At 40.1% G+C, this 19,396-nt stretch overlaps 2 protein-coding genes across 6 annotated transcripts; one reads left to right on the top strand and one right to left on the bottom strand.

Moving 5' to 3' along the window:
- The first annotated feature begins 46 nt into the window (after positions 1 to 46).
- LOC135160572 (serine/threonine-protein phosphatase 4 regulatory subunit 4-like) lies at positions 47 to 8,986 on the top strand. 5 transcript variants are annotated; one of them, XM_064117255.1, is made up of 10 exons: positions 47 to 323; positions 1,284 to 1,534; positions 1,703 to 1,776; positions 1,883 to 1,989; positions 2,231 to 2,460; positions 3,382 to 4,595; positions 4,777 to 4,964; positions 5,032 to 5,096; positions 5,170 to 5,212; positions 5,742 to 8,986. In XM_064117255.1, the coding sequence occupies exons 1-10, from the start codon at positions 280 to 282 to the stop codon at positions 7,096 to 7,098; spliced, it is 3,573 nt and encodes a 1,190-aa protein (XP_063973325.1). In that variant the 5' UTR covers positions 47 to 279; the 3' UTR covers positions 7,099 to 8,986. The 5 variants fall into 5 exon arrangements, with proteins under 5 accessions (XP_063973325.1, XP_063973326.1, XP_063973328.1 ...); XM_064117256.1 differs by having other exon boundaries at positions 47 to 327; XM_064117258.1 differs by having other exon boundaries at positions 50 to 323; positions 6,195 to 8,986.
- A 79-nt stretch (positions 8,987 to 9,065) lies between these two features.
- Positions 9,066 to 18,827, bottom strand: LOC135160573 (uncharacterized). Its single transcript, XM_064117260.1, has 4 exons — positions 18,392 to 18,827; positions 17,389 to 17,434; positions 16,132 to 16,362; positions 9,066 to 15,980 (listed from the first exon to the last, which is right to left on the bottom strand). Exons 1-4 carry the CDS (start codon positions 18,446 to 18,448, stop codon positions 13,090 to 13,092), a joined length of 3,225 nt encoding a protein of 1,074 aa, XP_063973330.1. The 5' UTR covers positions 18,449 to 18,827; the 3' UTR covers positions 9,066 to 13,089.
- Positions 18,828 to 19,396: the final 569 nt, after the last annotated feature.

Genomic DNA, 19,396 nt, shown 5'->3' with positions numbered 1-19,396 from the left:
GTGATACCTCCCCTCATTCGTAGCAGCAGCAGCGCTACCGTTACGGCACGGGTCAGACAGTATTTTCTACCCATGCAGGGATCACGTCATATTTTTTTTATTGCCGATACGGGATGATTCAGAGGTATTCCACAACACGACTCTGATACAAGTGCTTCGTAAGATGTGATGTAGTACATTTTATCAGCAGTGATTTTGAGCTCAACATCAACAGAGTTTGACAACAAGTGACAGGAGATAATAGATAAGAGATTCGATTGATTAAAATGAGCGTGAAAAATGTGGCAAGAGGAGGGAGCAGCTCCCTTCGATGATATCAATACGTAGGTGGTAATTTAAAACCTATTAATAATGTTTAGCATGGGTGGAATTTATTGTGAGAAAATTGAAAAATTTCTCGTTTTAACGTTGTGAGGGGAAATCGATGGGACTCGCTTGTCTGTTTGCTGTTGGTCTTGACGGTCTAAAAATAAACATTCCAACAATTTTGAGTGCCTCTGCTGCACTTTAAGCAGCTAATTATACATCTTCGTATTTTATAACTCATTATTTCTTTCTTCATGTCAAAAGATTGAGAATTCAATCTGTTACTGGAATTTATTGTCTCTCTCAATTTTTATTTTTCTAATAAGTCTTTCTGGAGAACGTTTATAAAACGATGAAAATTACATTCAATATCATTGCACAGTCGAGATGACTAATATATTGTTGTAATTAAGAGGTAACATATTCGCATAAGTCCGAGGGAAAGGGAAGCTGTCTTGGGGAAGGTCAGGTATCTGTAGTGGAATGTCTTGTAGAAATCATTTGGTCACTCTGCGGCTAAATTTTCGAAATTTAATCTAAATTTCGAGATATCCATGAAAAAATGATCAACAGTCAAACGTGAGCCATCTCACTTTAGTACTTCGCCACTGAATTGTTTATTACTATGGGGTATTCCCTGAGACTGTAAAATGGTAAAGCCCTCTTGGGACCTTTACTGATTGCCTTTTCCTTAATATGGATTTTTCTCCCCTGACGTACACCTGGCGATCAGGAAGGGTCAAGAGAGAAGGACCGAGCGTTGCTTCAGGGGGTGGAAATTATATTGGCCTCATGAGCCTGTATTAATCCTAGATCTCACTAGCAATGATCTCCCGTCTCAGAGAATTTGACATTAAAGTTAAAGAGAGGTGTCTCTTATTCCGAACTCCATATTCATAACCCAAAATCAAGATGATTAATGACAGAAATTATCGATAAAAAATGTGAATCAATAATGACTTAATTTCGCATCACAGAAAAGGGGATGACATCCAGATATTGAATGCAGTCCAGACTCTACCTATGCTCCTGGCTGAAGATCCTCAAACATGTATGCAAAAAGTGATTCCGAAAATGCAGCAGACCCTGCCGAATGCATCAACGGAGTTTCACTTTGCTGCATCATCGACATTCAAGAAAATTCTGGAACAAAAACTCGTCAGTCCCTCGACATTCACCCAGACATTTCTACAGAGTATACTTAATTCACTGGACACACGGGATCCAGGTGATTGAATAAGTAAATCACTGCACGATCATTCGAACGATAAGAAAAAAATATATATTCCCATTCATCTCGAATTTCCAATAATGACGATTTCGTTGTTTCATTGTTTTGTTACGTGAATATCCGCTTGTTACCGAATACTCATGACTTTACTTCTCCGAGGAGCAGTGCTGGCTTATGTATGGCTGGAGACCTTACTGGATGTTATCGAGTTACTGCCAACGGATGTCATCAGGCGAGAGGTAAAAACCCCAGTGAAAATGCGCCTCAATATTTTTTTACAAAACCGGAATCCCTGAATTCAGTCTTTCATTAACATTTTTACTTTCTTTATTAAATAAACTTTAGATTCTTCCGGTGGCTGTGATCAAGGGCCAGTTGTCACAGCCCGTTGGCTCTAGGATCATGTGCTGCAAGATAATCGGAAAGATATGTACACGCTTCGATTCGCAGCTGTGAGTTTAATGTTTTATAAATTACAATTATCGTTATAAATATCCTTTTCTGACTCTAGAATTCCCTACCATTCAGTTATATAACAAAATCATTGAATTAAAAAACGTCAAATTGAATTTGTTAAATTACGTTTGTTTAATACTCGATTAGTAGATTTAAAACGATTCATATCTGCAATATTTAGCAGCGATTGGGCCATTGGTTAGATCTTGTTGTTAGCAATTGCTCATTTGTTTGCAGATTGAAAAAAGAAGTACTTCCGACAGTGCACTCACTCTGTCAGGACGTCAACAGCGGTGTTCGGGAGTGTATTTGCCTGCAATTGCGTTACGTTGCCGAAAGCATTGATGCTGAATCTGTACCGGCCTCATTATTACCATCCATTGTGGAATTGGCCAGCGATGAGGAGACCATTGTCAGATACGCCTCTGTACAGACAATAGTTTATCTTCTACCTCACCTACAACCAGGTATTCAATTTTGCGGGAATTATTTGATGTTCACTGGGGAAAACTAGATCGTTTCCATCACACGTGTCTTGCTATTTAATCCTCACGAAAAACCCCGACTTTGTCTTTCTATTTTTACCTATTAATTTCATTTTTATCAGATTTATCTTTGATTTTATCAAATTCCTGATGAGGGTATTCGTCGTGTAGTTATATGTTGTTCAATATCACCTGGAACTGAGTCATATGAGAATTAACGAGCAGATAAGTACGTGTTTTTATTCAAATATAGCAGCATTTTTATGGTCATTATAAATTATGACCTGGGGCTATTCATAATTAAGAGGAAAATCATAATGATGATCGTGAATGTTTTGCGTTGTTTTCCTCGTTCAATTTGTCTCGTAATAAAATTTTTCTACAGTCATAAAGTACCACGGAGCGTCGAACAATCGAGTCTCAAATAAATCCCACTATTTAACAAATTATGCGAGTGATTCTATTTTAATTGATGTTCTTAAAAAGCCTACCCCGGCTGTTTAACAAAAAACTTAGACAATTGGAATGCTGAAATGGTCCGTTCCCAGTTCCGAACCGGGGACTCCCCCTATTCGAACTTTCCGTGAGACCCCAGCAGTGGGATTGGGGAGTGATTTTGCACTTCTTCAACTACAACTGATTACGTTTCTCCCTTTTGAAGGGCCTTCTGAACCGCAAAATGGCCCTTGGGAGGGAATAACAATCCCATGAATGACCAAATTAAAATTTCCACCACGTTAGTTTACCGTTCATGCGGTTTTCACTCCCCTCCACTTGTAATTTTGTGGTTCGGAAATGTCTCCAAACGGAGAATGAATAATAAGTGTCAGATGAAGAAAAACAGGAAAAATCTCTCGCCTCAATGCCACAAAAATCTCCCTAATTCCTTGAATTATCTTCCAGACGTCATTAAGAGCACTCTATCCCCGTTGATAAAAAAATCCTGCGACAGTGCGCTCAAGTCAGAGGACACGGTGATCTGCATAATAGTCCAAGAGTTTGGAAAGCTAGCTCTGGGTCTGGAGAAGGTCCTGACCCCACCTGAGCGTACCTGGCTGGTGAAGTATTACCAGCAGTTGTCCCAACTGGGCATGCCGTCCTCACCCAAGCAATCAACTGAAAAGCCAGACTTGCCACTTACCATTAACTCCTTACTAGCGGAGCGTCACGCTGAATGTCGAAAGCAGTGTGCATACAACATGCCAGCCATGTTCTTATTTACATCATCAAGCCCAGAGGATACAGAGCTGCTTCTGCCGATATTAACAGATCTGGCAAATGATCCCTTCTACATGGTTCGTATGAATCTAGCCTGTGGACTTCACGAAATTGTCCGGATTATGGGGGCTAAAAATGGATCAATAAAGAACGACTTCATAAAGCTCGTTAAAGATGACAATGATCAGGTACTTCAGGGCATTGTACCCCATATCGGTCAGATTCTCCAGCTGTTCGTTGAGAGTGAGACCATCAGCAAAGACAACATTGATCTGGCAGTTATGGAAATTGGAAGGGCATTGTTAAAGTGTGAGGGTGAAATATTCAGTACAAATAATTGGAGACTCTCTAGCCTGATGTTTCAGCAGTTTGAGGTATTGCCAAAGTGCTTTCCTAGTGATTACATTTACAATTATTTTGTGCCTGTTGTTGTCAATCGAGCACTGAAGGCACGACCAATACCTGTGAAATTGGCAGCTGGTAGAGCACTTCTTGTCTTCATCAGGTACAACCTGAAGCCAACACAGAGAACAGAATTGAAGAATAAGTTGTACACTGATTTGTCGAGAAATCCCAGCTGCTACGTGAGGATGTTGTACATTCGGATGATGATTGAGGCAATGAGTATATTTTCATCGATTTATTTCAAGGAACAGTTCTTTGGTACTTTGCTGGAGATGGCTGAAGATCCTATTGCTAATATCAGGCTGAAGGTGGTGACACTTTTGCCGAGTTTGAAAGCTTTGCTGAGGTTGCCTTCTGATAAGAAATTGTTGAGTCGATTTGAGGCTTGCGTCAGGGGACTTATGAATAATGAGAAGGATAGGGATGTCATTGGGGCCCTTACTGCAGTCATCAGGAGGCTGGATGACATCGATGTGAGGCATGAGGGACAGCCGGTAATATTGCATTTATTCAAACTACATTAGGTTACATTCGAATACGAAATTCGCTAGGTTTAGTTTGGATTTAGGTCAAGTAAGGTTTGACCAACAATATTCTTGTGATTCGAGATATAGCCTGTATTTGAAAGAAACAATGAGATAGAAAACTTGAAGAAGTTTGTTCTTTGAATTCTAGGCGACGGGGAAATTTGCTAAACAAGACAATGAAGACATGAAAAAATACGAAGAGGAAAAAGCCTTATCGCTCATAACGACCAGCAAGTCTTCCAGTTTACCAACGAGTCAGGCGATTATGAAGAAGTCCGGCAGTCAAAATATGAGCAGCAAGCAGAGTACCTTTTCGTCTGATACTGCCAGAAGTTTGTAAGTCAAAATGTATTATATATTTTTTCTCAATGACTTATTCATTTTTTATTCATGCTGTTGACAGCATACCAGGACAGAAAATAAGACCCTCGAGTACGTCGGTATCGGATAGTGTGAAATCCTCCAGGCGTAAGTCCTTAATTGATAAATCGATTAACATTTATTCCTAGAAAATTGATTGACATTGCAATATTTCTTTTAGAGATCCCAGGAACATCGAGGAATTATGAATTAGCTAAAGCGAGGTAAGAAATTGTAGATGATAATATTATTTTCTCTTTTTTCTCGTTAAATGTATTTTGACAAGCTCTTCCCTTTCTGTTTTTCTTCGTTTTCGCCCTCTCAATCCACGCCCGTTCGAAGTGTGCATCCAGGCTTCATGATTGCCTTTATTTACACTTTCCATTATTTACACATTCTATTATTAATTAATAGTCATTTTCTTTTCTGCACTGTATTTTTGCGGAACACTTTAACTCAATAGCTCGACTTGTTTCCTTGGCCCATCATCAGTCGATCGCTGGCTAGTGCACAGTAAAGCCTTTCGGTGATCGACAGTAAACCAATGTGTGATCGACTAGGATTCGATTGCGTTCAGGGTAACGCTCAGAAATGAGCGATACTTTGAAAAAATTACGATTATTTAAAAATGTATTTCCAAAGAAGGCTATACAAGAATGACGCGAGGGGCCTGTAGTTTTGCAAAAGCCAAGACACTCCTTCCCTAATTTCAGAATTAACTAACAAACTTTGATGTTTCTGGAAATGCTGCAGTCCTCCAAGCACCTCCAGCAACAACTTAACATCAAATTGGGCGCGTTTAAAATCCAACAGTATGATACTAACCCACCTCTGGGAGAAAACTGACTACCGTGACCCCTCATCATCGAGTGATTATCTCCACGAAATAGCCTGCAGTTGTTACGACACAACAACTTTTCTGTATCCCTCACGCTTCACTCTGTCCAGCCCGTGCTCGCTGGCCTACAAGGTATGTCCTTGTACCAGTGACTCGAGTCCACAGAAACAGCTGTTGAAAAATAACCTACGAATGTCAAGCTACTTCGATACATCCGTACTAACAAATCCTCTTCTACTGACTCAAACGCAAAACGAATCTGATGATGAAGATCGTCAGTCAACTTCGTTCACTCCCAAGTCCCCAAATTTGGCAGCACTTCGTGAACTGACAAATGCAGCTCATTACAACTCTTGTTGGGCTTTTAGTTCGCTGCCGGAGATACCGGTGACCCTCTTGGATGATGAATTCCTGGTTGATACAGGAGTTAGAATTCCGGAACAGTTGTCCACCTCCAGGAGCAGCACGAAAATATCAAATTTACAGGACATCATCCACAGGAATAATCGTATTGGGGGTGTGCCTGACAGGAGTAAGGTCAAGGGACACTTCTCCATGCACGAGGAGTCCATCAAAAGATTGTCCAGGTCGGAGCAGGTGTACAGTAGCAATCGCCTGTCCATGAACTTTCAGGATGGTTACCGTGTCTGTAAGCCAAGTATGGAGGACGATCTCAAGGGAAAGAGGTACTCATTCTCCAGGAGCAAGGGCAAGTGGAGCTTTGACTCTGTCATTGAACGGAAATCGAGTGATAAGGAGAAGAGGTCATCCTTCAATGTTGTCGAGAGGGAGAAGAGGCCATCCCAGCAGATGCGAGGAGTCGTTGACAAGAGCAAGAGGCACTCGACTAATTACAGTACAAAGCCCCCGGAACTCAAGGATTGTAAGCAAAAATTCAAGCGTCACAGTGTTGAAGTTACCGATTATCATCCCATTGAGAAGTCCAGCAGGAAGAGAAATATTACGCTGGACGTCAATCATAATCAGGGTAGCAGCAAGATTCCGTTGAGAACTGCTGCGCCTTCGGGGAGCAGAACGGCACCCGTGACGAGGGCCTCGAGCCCTGTAAGACTGACTCATCAGCTGAGTTTTAGTAGGGAACCTGAACGAGAAGTCTTTGAGGATAGGGTTAACAGGTTCAATTCCAGCGATGAGGAGGTTGACAAGTTATGCATTAGGTTTGCGTATGTCGATTCTGAATACATGATGAGGGAGAACTCCAGGAGTAAAACGAGCAAATTACCGGTGTGGGTGCCGAGAAAGAACAAGTAGTCAAGTCTGGTGGGAATAAGGGGGTAGAGGTCGGATAAATTATTTCGGGAGGATAGACGGTCTGAGTAACAGCGGTTAGTATTTCGTTGCTAAAGCGAAGGAAAAATTCAGTCAAGAATATTTCAGATTGATTTATTATCAGGATTAAATTGCTGTTTTTTCATTTTGAGAGCAACCCAATCTAAGGCAATTTTCGATAGTATATTTGTAGATGTAATAAACAAATAGAGACACCACATTTTTCATATATTTTGTAGATCGATAGTGTTGAAGTCGTATTGAATTATCCTGCCTTATTCAGACCGTGAATCTTAAAATAAAATACGAGTTCAAAGTATTTTGAAAACGCCAAATATAAAAAAAGGTCGAAGTCGCGAAGTGAGAGATAAGTCTGGCCGCCATATTCGTTTGAGCTCGATGGATTATCAAGATGGCGGCGCTGGGATCTGTCGTTCACCTGGTAACTTCAAACATTATTTGAAATTACCTAATATTTTTAAATCTTCCTTAATTTGCTTTATCACACTCTCGTGCAGTGAACGATTTGACGATTTTTCTTTTCGTCCTGTTGTCTTTCGTCTTTCTAAATCAACTTAGTTTTATGAGTTGTGATTTTGACAAGAGGTTAGGAATCTTCAAATGAGCAAACGTGTACCTGAGGGAGATAAATTACGTATGAAATTCCACTTACCTTCGTTTTTCACCAAAAGAATTACAGGGTAAATTCTACGCTGCATTTTTCAATCCTGGCATTTGATTTGATACATGATTTGTCAGTGACTTACCACTGACTTGATAAAAATCCATCGTTTAGTCATCTGAGTAACCTCATAGATGATCGGAATAAGATAAAACGCATTAGGTGTGCTTAATCATCGAAATCAACAGAATAATGCATAGACTTGAATAATTCATTTTAAAACGGGCGATACCAGTATTTGCGATAGATATAGACTAGATAGGTATAGGCAAAGATACTAATAAGTCAATGTAAACGATGCATAATTTACTTGAATTATTCTAATTTTTTTGGACTATAATTCAGTAACAAAGTGGTAAATAGAGATAAGTCAACTTATTTGGTTTTACAACTTCACTACTGAATTTTGAGGTGATTCCTTACACTCATAATTTTTTGATATTTGTATCGACCACCAGAGCTTCCTAATCTGAAATTCCCTTTCTCAATTGTATTATTTATATTATCAACCTCACGATTATTCTGAAGAGTAACTTGTACATTTTAACCAATTAAAAGCAATTTATAAAAATAAGAGAGAGCAATATTGAGTGGAGTTGAATGTGCGTGACAAAGAAATTATAATTGAAAGAGTTAAAAAAAATGTAAAGCCAGGATGTCGCACGAAGAATGACATGTACGTGACATGTATGTATTCTTTCCTTAATTCTCGCGTGAATTCGGTAAAATAAGACTTCGAGTGTCTCTATTTTATGAGAAAAAGCAATTTTATCAATGATTTTCGCTTACAGAAGTAAAAAGAAGTGAACGCATGTGAGAGGCATATCGAAGTATTGAATCGTCAAGCCTTAACTGGAGATATGGGGATTGAAGTTATGTTGCATCCACGGTTAAGAGAATATCGAGACAAACTGTTTATTTTTGTATAGAATTTATCATGTTTGGTGACCTACGTGCCAGAACTAATACTATACGTATGTACAGATAAAATATGAAAAATGTTACTGTATAGAGTCTACTTTATGAGTGTTGAGACGACGTGCGAGATGACAAGGACGTGCTTATGGTTTAATTGATGAATTATAGAGAAAAAACAAAACACTATCTTAACGATGAATCCCGCAATCTCTTGTGTCCATCCTAGAATTTTGTTGAGAAATATACTTATCTGTGATAACTTAAGAAAAATTGTTGATTATTTGTTGATTTTAAGGGTAAGGACCAAAGGTTTTTTTTGAGGTCAACTCACAAGAGGAACAATTATTTTTCGATGTTTATTTCTTCTACTCTGTATTAATAACCAAAAAATTTCATTCACTACAATTCCCTTGACATTTCGTAACTCTACACGCAGTGTGTTTCACTCAGAAATAATTTAATAAAACATCTCTCTTTCTCATTCACTTTATAACGTTATTGTGCTTGCATGATTGGAGAACATGATCGTCATTCAATTCAATAAATCTAATGAATTGAAATAAATATTTTGGTATGGCTCTTAGAAGTCGAATTGGGAGCATCTGCGATGCTCCCGAATCTAATACAATAGTATGAGCAAATGTTAAGAAGCGATCGTGCAAATAATTTGATAAATAAATAGGGAATTCACTCGTTCAATTACAATCGACTCTTATCAATTCACCGAGCAAATGAGAGACTTTCACACAATCGCTTCTCGCAACAGACGCTTAAGAATCATCAAAATTATACAGTTCATTTTTTTATTTATTTACAACAATGAAAAATCAGTTGGCATCGATCCCTTAAAACGAGAGGATAAATTTTTAAAAAATCGAAAAATTGCTACTCACGAATATTTACATGAAATCTACGGTAACCGGACAATTCCGGATCAATTACTTCATTAAGAGATCTCGAGGGTTGAGAAAAACTGTTGAAATGAAATGAAATCTCGGCCAAGAGAGGAGAGGGGAATCTGGAAAATTACTTAAAAAATTTTCTCACTCCGCAGAAAATTGCAAGAGTGAGGTGAGGGTGATTTGAAGATGATGAATAATTATTCGAGGCGTTCAAAAAATACCAGATGGGTGCGACAATATCTTGAATCACTGAGAATTCATGACACTGAGTTTCTTTCGCATGTCAGTAATTTCTCCCATCCCCGAGACCTCTCAATTCCAATATCATTGGTACTTAATTATTTTAAAGATATGGTTCGTTAAAAGCCAGTATACACTTCATAATCTCCTGCATCGTGATGATTGGACTTTCAAATTTGTGATTATCTTTTTTTTATTATTCTTTATATTTGATCAAGCTCGAGAATTCTCCAAACGCGATTATCGAATCCCATACTAGCAATAAGCTGTGATTAATCTATAGCATTCGTGTAAATCGATGAACGGCGAGAAAAATTCAATAAAAATTAACAGAAAAAAATACGTGAACTCTACGGGAATCTATGAGCTCCATAAAAATGCCTGGACATTGCCATGTTTTGCTTTTTGTGATAATTTGGTAATTGGTTCGGGTTACTAAAAACAAAGCCCTATTGTCTATTAGGTCGATAGTTTAATAATTTTTACTGAATATTTCTCTCCGTGTGGAAATTGCATTGTCCAATTTAATTTTCTGTCGAGTAAAACGACAAGACGATGGAAAAGGGCATTTTCTCTCCATCTTCTCATTAAACTCGGCTGAATAATTATCTCCATCGTTCTACTTCATAATTGTAATCGGTCTCCGCACAAAATTTTTTCGAAAAAAATTCTTTGGATTTTTTTAGTCTGTGTTTATTATTCATTTCCTTACTGTTGTTTCTGCTTTAGCCATCGGTTTTCCCAAAGAAATTTTTCGGGAAGTTTTTTTTAAAAGAATTCCTACCCAAGAATTGTCACCAAAAAACTTTTTCCAAGCGAGTTTCGTGCTGGAACCATATAATCTGTATCTGGCTTTTTAGTACTACGTTGTCCCACTCGCGATAAAAATATATTATAGCTATAGTACTTAAACTTGTTGACTAGCATTTAGAATGAATGTGACTCCCAATTAATCATTCATCAGCAGTATCTTTCATTTTTTTTGTTCGTTGCGACGTTTCAAAAATAGGCCGTTTTAACTTAAAAACGAGTGGATTGTGGACATGCGTCCATCAGTAATCGTTGAAACATAATTGGGAATCACCATAAATTAAGGTGGTAGCATTATAATTATCGATATAATATTTTTAGGAGTAATTTTCAATTTATGGACTAATCATGCCTACGATCGTTTTTCATTTAATACCTTGGAATCTAGGGATCCCAGGATTTTTAGAATCCAAACGGATGCGAAATACAACATTCGATCATCCAGTCTTAATGCTAAGGTCGTACCGTGTACCTGAAATATTTCACGTGGCTCTCGATTGTTTTTTCACATCTATCGATGCATCAGGAGAATTATTTTGTAAACATTTTTAAATGTAAAATCGAATCAAAAATTATTAAAAAGATATAGATAAGTGTTCCCGTTGATTTTTTTCATCTATTGATTCAATAAATTTTTTCATGCGCTCATGATGATTTTGTAATCGAAGGGAATAAGAAAAATTATTTGTTTAAAATTTTAAAATAATCTCAGACTTTTGAAATTTAATATTTCAGCTGAAATTTTCAATTCTTCATTCCACTTCATTACGAAACCACAGCCTCATTAGTTTCTCAGTCTTGTGGTAATACTACTTTAATACTTTTTCGTTTATTCCCATTGTGGTTCATCTCCATCGGTGCGGTTTTCCATTATTTAATATCCTGACGTAGGATTGCTTGCTCGTGTATTTCAATGTGCGTCTATATTAATTACAGTAACGAAGCAAAATCAACTGAAGCAAGCGGCTTTTCCGTCTTTCAATAGTCAATTATTTTTCTATCTTTGAGTTTCGCTCGTTTTTTTGATATTAGTCAAATTATTGTCACTATTGACATGTTTTGTTTGGAATCAGATCGAGAAAATGATGAAACCATCATTTTTTAAATGAATAATTAATATATGGCGTTAAGCAATTGTAAAAACTGTATATAAAAAATCACCCAGCGGCTGTATGTGGGATACAGCTGTAATTGTACGTGGATACGTTTATCATCGTTTCACCTGTCTGGCAGTTTCTAAAAATCACTTGTATTGCTTCGGAATTTCTAGAAATGCCCTACATACTTCAGAAATTCCTAGACATTACCAGAATTCTTCGGAATACCCGGAAAATTCCTGCAATTCCCTCGGAACTCAGTAGCAAAACCCGTATCAGCTAACAAGAAAAATCTATATAAAAGTGCGAATAAATAATACATAAATTATGGAAAACATAATGCAATAGTCAACTGTGCTTAAATAGGAATGAATAATGCCACATTTCAGCAATAGCTATCAATCACGAACGTCATCACTATCCTCACGGAGTAAAATGTATATTTATCGAGATGGCAGTAGCATTTTTTTTTATAAAACAGTCAGATCGAGTAAAAACCCTGTTGGACGTTCTCAACACAACTTCTCCATTTTTTACACTTCACGAGAAAAAAATTGTTTTCCAAAAAAAATGATATCTATGATATCGTCGAAAGTATGAGACACAATTACGTATTTTTTTGTTTCTTTAGTTTTTAAACCTAGGGCAGGATTCATACTATACAACTACTATCATTTCGAATTGAGCATATTTAAGAAATAATTAAATTCTGTATTTTATAGAAGCGATTGACAGTTGAGTGATAGTAAAAATTTGTCTACGGGAAGACATATATTTAAAAAAAAAAAACTTGAACTCGTAATTGAAAAAATGTTGGCAGTGACGATAATTGGCGTGTTTCAGTACATTATTATTTTTTTATCTTTTCTGTGAAGAAATCGGTTTAAAGGGCCCCTTCAAAAAAATTCTACAGAATGGCCTACAGAATTATCTATAGAACAACCTGTGGGAGTTTCCTAGATGGAAATCTTGTATCAATGGGGAATATTGGAATTCTCTATAAAATTTCCTGTGGAAAATTCTGTAATAAATATTATAGAGGAAATGCAATCAGATTTCTCCCAGATTTCCCATCCTAATGAAAACCCCATAGGAAATCCTACAGACTTTTTCGTATATGCAAACGGTCTTAACTTATCAAAGCCGTAAGAAGTATCATATCAAATTCCTCATTTTTTTCATTATCGAGGCATTTCCGCAATCTGCGAAATGCATCCTGACCTTTCCAGAACGATGTTCACGGAGCACGAGACGTCCCCCCGCATGAAAACCCTCACCGTGTTTCACCCATCCCCTCCGAACTATCGCCAGAACCCGCGTCAATTCAAATATCACTCACCTCAGGGAATAAAAATCGTTGCCTCGAGGTCTGCGGCTGTTCAAACGGAGAAGAGCTCATGTACCCAGGGGAGGGTGACTCACTCTTCTCCATGACTGGAGTGATGTTCGGATAGTTCTGCTGTGCATTGCTGGACCTAGCTTGGTCATTGAGTATGGCTCGATCAATCTTATAGTACTCCTTTCCGCTCCTCGGTCTCAAAGTCGTGGTGACCGCCCGCCCACCCTGTCCCCTGAGGCTGTCCGGTGCGTCCGACGACGAATGTGAAGACAGAGAGAGTGTCTCAATGTAATCAGACATATCGGACGTACCGCTGCTAGTGCTCCGCGAATCGATGTAAGGCGTCCCAGACGTTTCCCCAGGACTGCTGAAGCCCTTGGCCGCAGTCTTCGGTAGACACCCGGGTATTTCTCCTTCCGCTGATGACGATTTTGTCGGCACCTGGATCTTTTGAAATTGGAAGGACAGCTCCCTCAGAGGATCACTGGACTTGGACTTCCGCGGGAGACTGCTGTGATAGCAGATCGGGGGAGGGCTCTTCCTGCAGACTGTGAGAATATTTTGCTTCCTAGCCGAATTGATGGGGGCGAGGGACAACTCAAACTCCACAAACTCAGCGTTACGATGGCTGAGAGATCCAGTGGAAACTCCCGAGTCATTGCTGCTGGAGGAATCCCGATTATGACCGGTTTTCGAGGGAACTGACGATGACCTTCTGATCTTGATGGAGAACGGCTGAGAGGCTACTGAACTCTCTTCGTTCTTAGCGACGACTTTGTTCGTCTCGCTCGGACACTTGTGAATCTCCAAGGCCGATGAGAAGCCCTGGCTCGAGTCCTCCGGCGTCTGATAATGTGTCGACTCAGCTGAATACGATCGTTTCCTCCAGAGTATCTCCAAACTGGCGCTGGACTCGATGGCCTGAGTCGGATCGATCAGCCGACGCCTCAGGTAGGGGCTAGACAGCATTGCCGATCCTGGGATTCTCAATTCCGAGTCAGAACGCTTTCTGCTACTCCCCAATTCGCTCGTCGTTGGACCGAACAAGGTCGGATTACTCGAGGACTTTGTACCATTGTAGATGCGCGAGAGAACTTCCTTCGAGCAGTGGTTGTGAGCCGGCTGCATCGGAAGATAGCTCGAGAACGTCTTCTTGATCAACTGCTTGTCTGGGTCCATGAGGAGATAGTCGGGCGAGTTCTCCTTCGCGTGACCACACTTATTGCAGATCTCCTCAGGAGCCTTGAACTTCTCATCACCTCCCGACTTATCATCCTCCCCATCAGACTTGAGCTCACAAGCGATCTCTCGAATCTCCTCCTGTGTGATCCCACTCTTCGTAATAACATCCCGGCTATTTTCGTAATGCTCCAACGACTCACTGAAGTCGATGTTCACGTAGTTGATGGCCTTCAATTCCGGCTGTTTCTCGATGACCGGCGAGAGGTTCTCGTAATTATTACCAGCGGATTTATCCGTTTCGGTCTTTCCCAGAGAGTTCTTCGTTGACAGGGGAAAAATTGCCACTTCCCCGCTGGCATTGACAACCGGCATTTTTCCCTGGCCAGATAGTTTTATCGGATGCACTGTCACTCCTGTCGACTCTATTCCAGCGCCACGCCGACAGTATGGCAGAACAAAGCCAGCCCAGCTCATGACATTGTGACAGGGACATACTGATCTCGGTGACTGGGCTGGTAACTTATTGGGACAACCACATTGTTGAAGTACAACGGCTTGTGCATTATAAGGCGTATCGTAATTTGGATAATTATTTTGATTCTTTGGTAACGCAAGGCACTCCTTTATCTTTCGTGGAGTATCGTAGTACTGATCCTGGCTCTGGGGTGGCTCGAGGGACATGTGATGAGCGAGAATTGTTCGGGGTATGTCATAATTCTCGTAGGGGTCGGGCTTGCGGGGTTGATGGGTGTTGGCAGTACTGCATGTACAGATTTTTTCCGGTAATGGCATCGGTGGTTTTTTCGGCTTATTCACCCGTTGGCTGGGTGGCACTCGTGGTGGAAGGGGAAGATCTACCGTGTCCTTGGGGCTCAATTGCTGGGGGCTATCGTCATTTTTAGGGATCGCGGTATCGGTTATTGCTCCCGGAAATGCTGAGTAGTCACTGTCGTGGCTACTCGTGCTGTATGACGATAAGGAGAGCCTGTCGAAGCCCTTGGGGGGATTGATGGAGCCGCCTGAGGGGCTGACGAATGCTGATGTCTTGGAGACAGCACCGAGTTTACTTATACAGCTTGCACAGCGCTCTAGCACTGAATTGTGCTGCCTTGGCAAGGTACTTCGCCATTCGGGTGCTTCACTCTTATCGACTAACTCATTTGTAGAACCTCCCACCTCACGGCACGAATAGTCACCGTCCAATTCGCCATTGTGACGGCTCTCAGTCGACGACCAACAAGGCGAAGTCTCGGTTTTTGGAATTTCTATGTCCTCTTTGTATGTCGAGGTTGAGTAAACAGTTGGGGGGAAAAAATCACTGGCACGTGTATCACTCCGTGAGAACTGGCGTCTCGGGCTGTCCTGGATTGATAATTCACGTGCCAACGGGCGCTTACGGGATGATAGCTTACCCTCAGCCGCCAGCTGCAGGCTCCTCACTATATCGTCACCCTGATCTGTTATGAGCACGTGCAACCCTTCACCACGACCACATCGTGATCCACCTTCAAAACAAAATCGTCCTTCTACTACCCCATAACGACGGAGGTGGGCTATCTCCCAGACGCCGATTAAACGCGGGGGAACACCCACTGTTATGCAGAAACGGCCATCCTGGATGTGCAAGTGGGCTGGGCCCGTTGTTACTTTAGCTTTCGCTGGGGCTGTTGATATCAGCACTAGAAACTGTTGATCTGGAAAATTTAGGGTGAGAGCTGAGGGGTAAATCGAAGTAAGCCGACTGTGCTATCAAATAGATTATTAAAAATCATGAATAAATTTAAAATAATTGTACGGGAGTCTTTTGTACAGCTAAAAAAAATGTCAGAGTTCATTGTAACTCACCTTCCCCCAGATTACTTGAGATTTTGACCTGCCACTGTATCAATCTCTCCCTCGTGTCGAAAGCCAAAACAACGATTAAATCCTGACAAATGATTGCGACTGTATTAGACTCTTTATCCAGCGTCAAGCCACTTTCAATTCCCAAAAAGTGCTGCAAGCTCAAAGATGCCTTAGTCTGCCCCTGCTTGTATCTGTCCTTGCTGTCTCCGTACAGTTGCAGATGTAGACAGTCTGGAAGAAATGCGTTAAATTCTGTTATTCTTCGAGTTCAATGGATTAATAAGATTGGTGTGTGTCCTACGGGCAGATGTGCGTCTTAGAATTGTGGCTTTTTCACGCGGTCCCTCGTGCCACCCATTAGAACAGATGTTCCTGTTTCTCTAGTGTCGCCCCCGGGGCTTTTCTCTGGGTATGATAAGTCGGGGGATATTTTCAAGTTTGAAAATTTAAAATAGATACTTCCCTCGAGAACAGAACCACTTAACATTTTATGGTGACTCTTGGAAAATAACAGAAATCATAATTACTCGCCACAGACTACTATTTCTGGTTAAGTGGCATGTTTAGAAGAAATGGGCGGTGAAGATGTCAAATTCCTTTTATGGGGACGTTGTTCGGGGGGATTTATTCATTGATTTTTTATTGAGCGGCGTCGGAATTCATTTGAATAATTACCAGGGTCATTAGGGCTATTAAAATCACATTCCGTCGGATGTTTTTGTGCTTTTGCTCTAGTTAATGAATTAATAATGGAAATTGTTTAAAAGTTCTGACTCTTTTTAAAAAATATTCATTTAAAACATCAAATGCATTTGATGCAAATGTAATGATATTATTATGAATCTGAATTTCTTTTTTAATTAAAAGTTTTTCACTCAATTTCTTTTCAGTATATTATATTGCGATATATTTATATATTCTCATTTCCAAATTGTGTTCTAATGGTGTATGGTTCGTTCGCGCTTCTAAAATGTGAATTCAAATAATTTTTATGAATGGAAATGCTGATGTTTAATTAAAATACTGAAAAAAAAATCTGAAGGACTGGGAAATCCTCAACTATTTGGACAGCATTGTCACGCGGATTATCGTGGTTTACCGGAGATTTGGAACTCCATTTCACGCTCGTTTACCTGGAAAATTGACACTAATTTTTCACAAAATAACGCCCCATCGAATATTTTATAAAACAATTTGGGTAAAATAGATAGAAAAATAACACTCAGTGTATTTTTTTTTAGTCTAAAAATTATTTACCTGCGACTGGCGACAGTTTTCGCATGACGCACCACCGTGACTTCCACTGAAAAGAAAAGAATTCCCCGAATTAGCCATAACATATGCCGGACGACGACTAATAAAAAAAAACCAATACCATTTTTCAAAGGGAACTCGAGTCGTAAACGAAAACACGGGTGTTATTTCCTCTCGTACATGCATTCCACATACGGTGAAAAATCATACAAAAAATCTACAATGGGGCGACAATCTGGACGGGAAATTATCTTCAACGAATGTTTATTCAATTTTTTAAAGCCATTCGCAACTGATTTTTTTTCGCTAATTTGGATTCCATAAAAAAATAAAATAGCTATGACATTCGCGAGACAAGGGCTCAATAACAAAATTCCATAATGCTAATTATCAGAATGAACTAGAGGAACAGATGAGGGGAAAGCTGCATGATTAATCCTTGGTAATCTAGCGTGAAAAAATTGCTTTTCCAAAAAGAGGATTTTAGCTCCATTTTCCTGAAGCTCTCTATTTTTTCTAGTAAAATTAGATGTCATGGAGAATGAATTATATACAACATATGCGAGACCCTGATCGACTGAAAAAAACCCAGGGCCGGTATTACATGAACTGAACTTCATTACATAAAAATCCAAAAAATTAAAGCAAAAAAAAATACTCCCAACGGATAGAAAAATTTCATTCAATTTTCGCAGCTACTCATCTCTGATTTTTTCTCCCATAAAACTGGATTCAACAAAAAAATGAAAAATGAGACGAGAGCCACCAGACGCAGCCGGCACTCGACGGGATTATCATTATCATTATTATTACTATTATGCCGAATATCCTGGGGCGAAAGCGGGGTGTTAGTGTGGGGTAGGGGGGTGTCAATAAATTTGACAGGGCATAATTTGTCTTTTGTTCCCTCGATTAGCAACCAAAGCCTGCAATCGCAAAAGGAGCAAAAAATAACAACAAAAAAAGCTCATAAAAAAGTATGAAAAATTGCAAAATGTTTTCTCACTTTCTTGCCGTCCCGGAATTTGACATTCCCCTCGATAATGCAATTGTTATCCACCATTGTAGTACGAGTGTATTTCACTGGCAGATTTATCAGTCATAACTCCACATATTAATCACGATATAATCATGCGCTAACACTGTCATAATTTTTGGGATTAAAAATGTGGAGATGTTTGAAATTTCTTGTGCCTTCGTTCGCGGCAGTTGGAAGGGAAATCACGCGGGGAAATCCATACTCGCATTTTATGGAGCAAATGAAGCATCCATCTTGACTTACACCACTATTCTAAATCGACTGGAGGGACTCTGGAAGGTGCCCTTTCCCCTCCGCTCCATGAATTTTCAGGGAACGGTGGGGATTGCGCACAGAACAGAAGCAATCCTCCCCCCATACATGCACACCATCAGCGCAGCTGAAAACGGTCATTCTATCAACTCGTGTGTGTTTACCAAAGAGGATAGACCAAAGTAGAGGCTCAGTTCTGGGGGTTTGACTGACGCCAGTTTCTCCACGTTACCGACACGATTTCACCCCCGAGGAGACGGGGCGCCACGAGTCCTACTGGGGTATCTGCATATCGGCCAAGCGGGGGGGCTCCGTTCGTACTTGTTCAACTGTACAAATGATCAACTGTACACAGAATTTTCAAACGGTAAGAGCACCGTTTGAAAATTCTAAAATTCTAAAAAGCTAGACTGTACATGTGGCGCTGGGTCCACATGTACAGCCTAGCTTTGTCTCTCGACAGTTGAATCCCTACACAGCAGTGCTCTCACCGTCTAAAAATTCTGTGTACAGTTGATCATTTGTACAGTTGAACAAGTACGAACGGAGCCCCCCCGCTTGGCCGATATGCAGATACCCCAGTAGGACTCGTGGCGCCCCGTCTCCTCGGGGGTGAAATCGTGTCGGTAACGTGGAGAAACTGGCGTCAGTCAAACCCCCAGAACTGAGCCTCTACTTTGGTCTATCCTCTTTGGTGTTTACTTTCAGAGAGGGCTGTGT

Source organism: Diachasmimorpha longicaudata, chromosome 3, assembly GCF_034640455.1.
Source record: "Diachasmimorpha longicaudata isolate KC_UGA_2023 chromosome 3, iyDiaLong2, whole genome shotgun sequence".
In the NCBI taxonomy this organism is placed as follows: domain Eukaryota; kingdom Metazoa; phylum Arthropoda; class Insecta; order Hymenoptera; family Braconidae; genus Diachasmimorpha; species Diachasmimorpha longicaudata.
The sequence above is the reverse complement of the archived record's forward strand: the minus strand, read 5'-3'. Positions and strand labels throughout refer to the sequence as shown.

Excerpts from the sequence above, each read along its gene's own strand:
- LOC135160572 (XM_064117255.1), top strand. The coding sequence starts at position 280 with ATGTGGCAAGAGGAGGGAGCAGCTCCCTTCGATGATATCAATAC. Across the intron at positions 324-1,283 it reads CCCTTCGATGATATCAATAC|AAAAGGGGATGACATCCAGA; the intron begins GTAGGTGGTAAT and ends TTCGCATCACAG. Across the intron at positions 4,596-4,776 it reads TGAGGCATGAGGGACAGCCG|GCGACGGGGAAATTTGCTAA; the intron begins GTAATATTGCAT and ends TTTGAATTCTAG.
- LOC135160573 (XM_064117260.1), bottom strand. The coding sequence starts at position 18,448 with ATGGTGGATAACAATTGCATTATCGAGGGGAATGTCAAATTCCGGGAC. Across the intron at positions 16,363-17,388 it reads AAAACTGTCGCCAGTCGCAG|ACTGTCTACATCTGCAACTG; the intron begins GTAAATAATTTT and ends CATTTCTTCCAG. Across the intron at positions 15,981-16,131 it reads CTCAAGTAATCTGGGGGAAG|ATCAACAGTTTCTAGTGCTG; the intron begins GTGAGTTACAAT and ends TAAATTTTCCAG.